This window comes from Trichechus manatus, unplaced genomic scaffold (assembly GCF_000243295.1).
Source record: "Trichechus manatus latirostris isolate Lorelei unplaced genomic scaffold, TriManLat1.0 scaffold00063, whole genome shotgun sequence".
In the NCBI taxonomy this organism is placed as follows: domain Eukaryota; kingdom Metazoa; phylum Chordata; class Mammalia; order Sirenia; family Trichechidae; genus Trichechus; species Trichechus manatus.
This window is the reverse complement of record NW_004443999.1, coordinates 895,402-897,631: the sequence shown is the minus strand read 5'-3', so window position 1 is coordinate 897,631 and position 2,230 is coordinate 895,402. Positions and strand designations below refer to the sequence as shown.

Sequence of the window (2,230 nt, the reverse complement as noted above, 5' to 3'; positions counted from 1 at the left end):
GCAATGTTTATCCTCTCCAGTATTTTGCCTGAAATTATAATAAGGTACATCGAAGTGATGTTCTAAGAGCCATAGAGGTCATTTCAAAGAGCAAGATTAGCATATTTTGTGATTAGCATGGTTTCTGCACTCAGTTCTCCCTTTTTATAAAACGACACCACAAGAGAAGGAAGGTGCATGGTTAGTAACTCACCAGCAAAGAGCATTCTTCCTGTGAGCATCTCGGCCAGGATGCAGCCAGCGGCCCACATGTCAATGGCTTTGGTGTAGTTGTTAGGGGAGAGGAGCAGGCGGGGTGAGCGGTACCACTTGGTCACCAACCCTTCTGATAGATAACCCTGAAAGACAAAATACCTCATTTCCAGTGATCTGTCATTTGCAGTTACCTTCATCTATGGATTGAATTGTGTCTTCCAAAAAGATACGTTGAATTTCTAACCCTTGTACTGTGAATGTGACCGTGTTCGGAGATAGAATTTTTTCTTTTGTTATGTTAATAAGGTCATGCTAGAGTAGGGTGGCTTATAAAAAGGGAAAACAGATAGGGAGAGACACACACAGGGGAAAGAGACCATGTGAGGCACCAGCTACAAAACAAGGAACGCCAAGGAACGCCCAGGGCTACTGATGAGGAGAGACCTTCCCCTAGAGCTGATGACCTGATTTGGACTTGTAGCTTCCAAGACTGTGAGACAATAAATTTCTCTTCTTTAAAGTCACCCACTTTGTGGTATTTTGTTATGGCAGCCCTAGGGGACTAAGACTTCTCCCTCCCTCCCTCCCGCACCTCTTCTAGTTTCCCCTCACATGGAAACAGGACTCCTTTCACTCTTGTTCCTTTCCTGTTGATCTTGAAGGAGCCTTAGTGAACAGAGGTTTGGTTATGGGTGCTGGGCCTGATTTGTGGGGCTCTCAGGCTTTGCTGGGGATTATTAGGTCCTGAGGTTCTCCTCTGTAGAATGAGACCCAGGATATAGATATTTTAAAAGGAATGATTTCCCTACCCCAACTTGATATAACTATGGATATGATATAAATCTGCACTCATCTAGTAAGAAGATGGATAAATGGAAGCCATGCTCAATTTCATTACCACCATCAACAGAGTAATGACGAAAAGTTTCATCTACCTACTGGCTGAATCTCAGAAACAGCCATAAATTTGAAATCAAGCATTGAGTACTACCAGTTGCTTTGCTGATGATAATTAGAATGAATGCCACTATGAAGCCAGACATCAGGCCCCTGCTGAGAATGGATAAGGCCGTCTTCATCATGCATGTAGGTAAATGGCATATAGATGCAGCCTTAAATGGCAGAGCTGAATCAGCTTTTGTTAGTCCGGAGGATTATGGGAATTCAGCATCATATCTTTTGGGGGAATACAAGTTTCAGTTGATTTCAGCCACTGCTCAGTGAATTGTGGTCTGGGATGGAATCCTTCACTCCAGCATATTGTGATGACATAGGTGTTTCAGAACAGTTTGGAAAACATATCCAGGAAATCTAAACATTGTTTTCTACATAGTTCAGAAAGCTGGCCCAACAGTGAAACTTGAGAACATCCATTTGGAATGCCTGGAGCAGTCTCTCTGAGTGAGAAAATGGACCCACGTGGGGTCAAGGTGAGACAATTGAGACCAAGGAGACCCAATGTGAGATTCTGGGGATGATCTGGTCATTCCTGCTGTGCAGTTCCAAGTTTAGCACCTGAATTTTCCTTTCTACTGATGTAAAAAGTATGACCAAACCAAACAAACAAAACCCATTTGGAAGCCTAAGTACCAAGAGCTTTTGATCAATTAATCTGAAATCTCTTCATTTGCTGAGCAAAGATTAAATGTCTAAAACCTTCTGAGAGCCCTGAATTATGACAGCAGTTTTCTCCCCACCGTGGCACATAGTTCTTCAGAGTAGGGGCTCAAACTGGCACCCAGGTGGAAGGAAGAAGAAGACAGGAAAACAGCCAGGACCTTAACACTCCAACCCAAATAAACTCCTAACAATGTTTTAAGCAGGTCCCTCTTCCTCTCTTCTTCAGGCTGTTGCATGTGCATGTCCCAGCAATGGAGGTCCTCATCCACCGCCCTACCTGGCTACCTCACGCTCAGGCCAGCTTCTTCTGGGAAGCTGCAGACTCCTGGGATGGGGTTAGATGCCCTCCCAGGTGCTCCATGGCCCTGTATTGTTACGGTTGCCTTATTTCTCTGTAGCAGCCCTCACCTGCCCC

The 2,230-nt window shown here is 44.5% G+C and overlaps 1 protein-coding gene across 1 annotated transcript in view; it reads right to left on the bottom strand.

Moving 5' to 3' along the window:
* The window catches only part of MAPK4 (mitogen-activated protein kinase 4), a 61,957-nt gene that overhangs the window by 10,396 nt on the left and 49,331 nt on the right, over window positions 1–2,230 (bottom strand). The window contains 1 exon segment of the mRNA XM_023733933.1: window positions 194–338. Coding sequence (XP_023589701.1) covers window positions 194–338 — 145 coding nt within the window.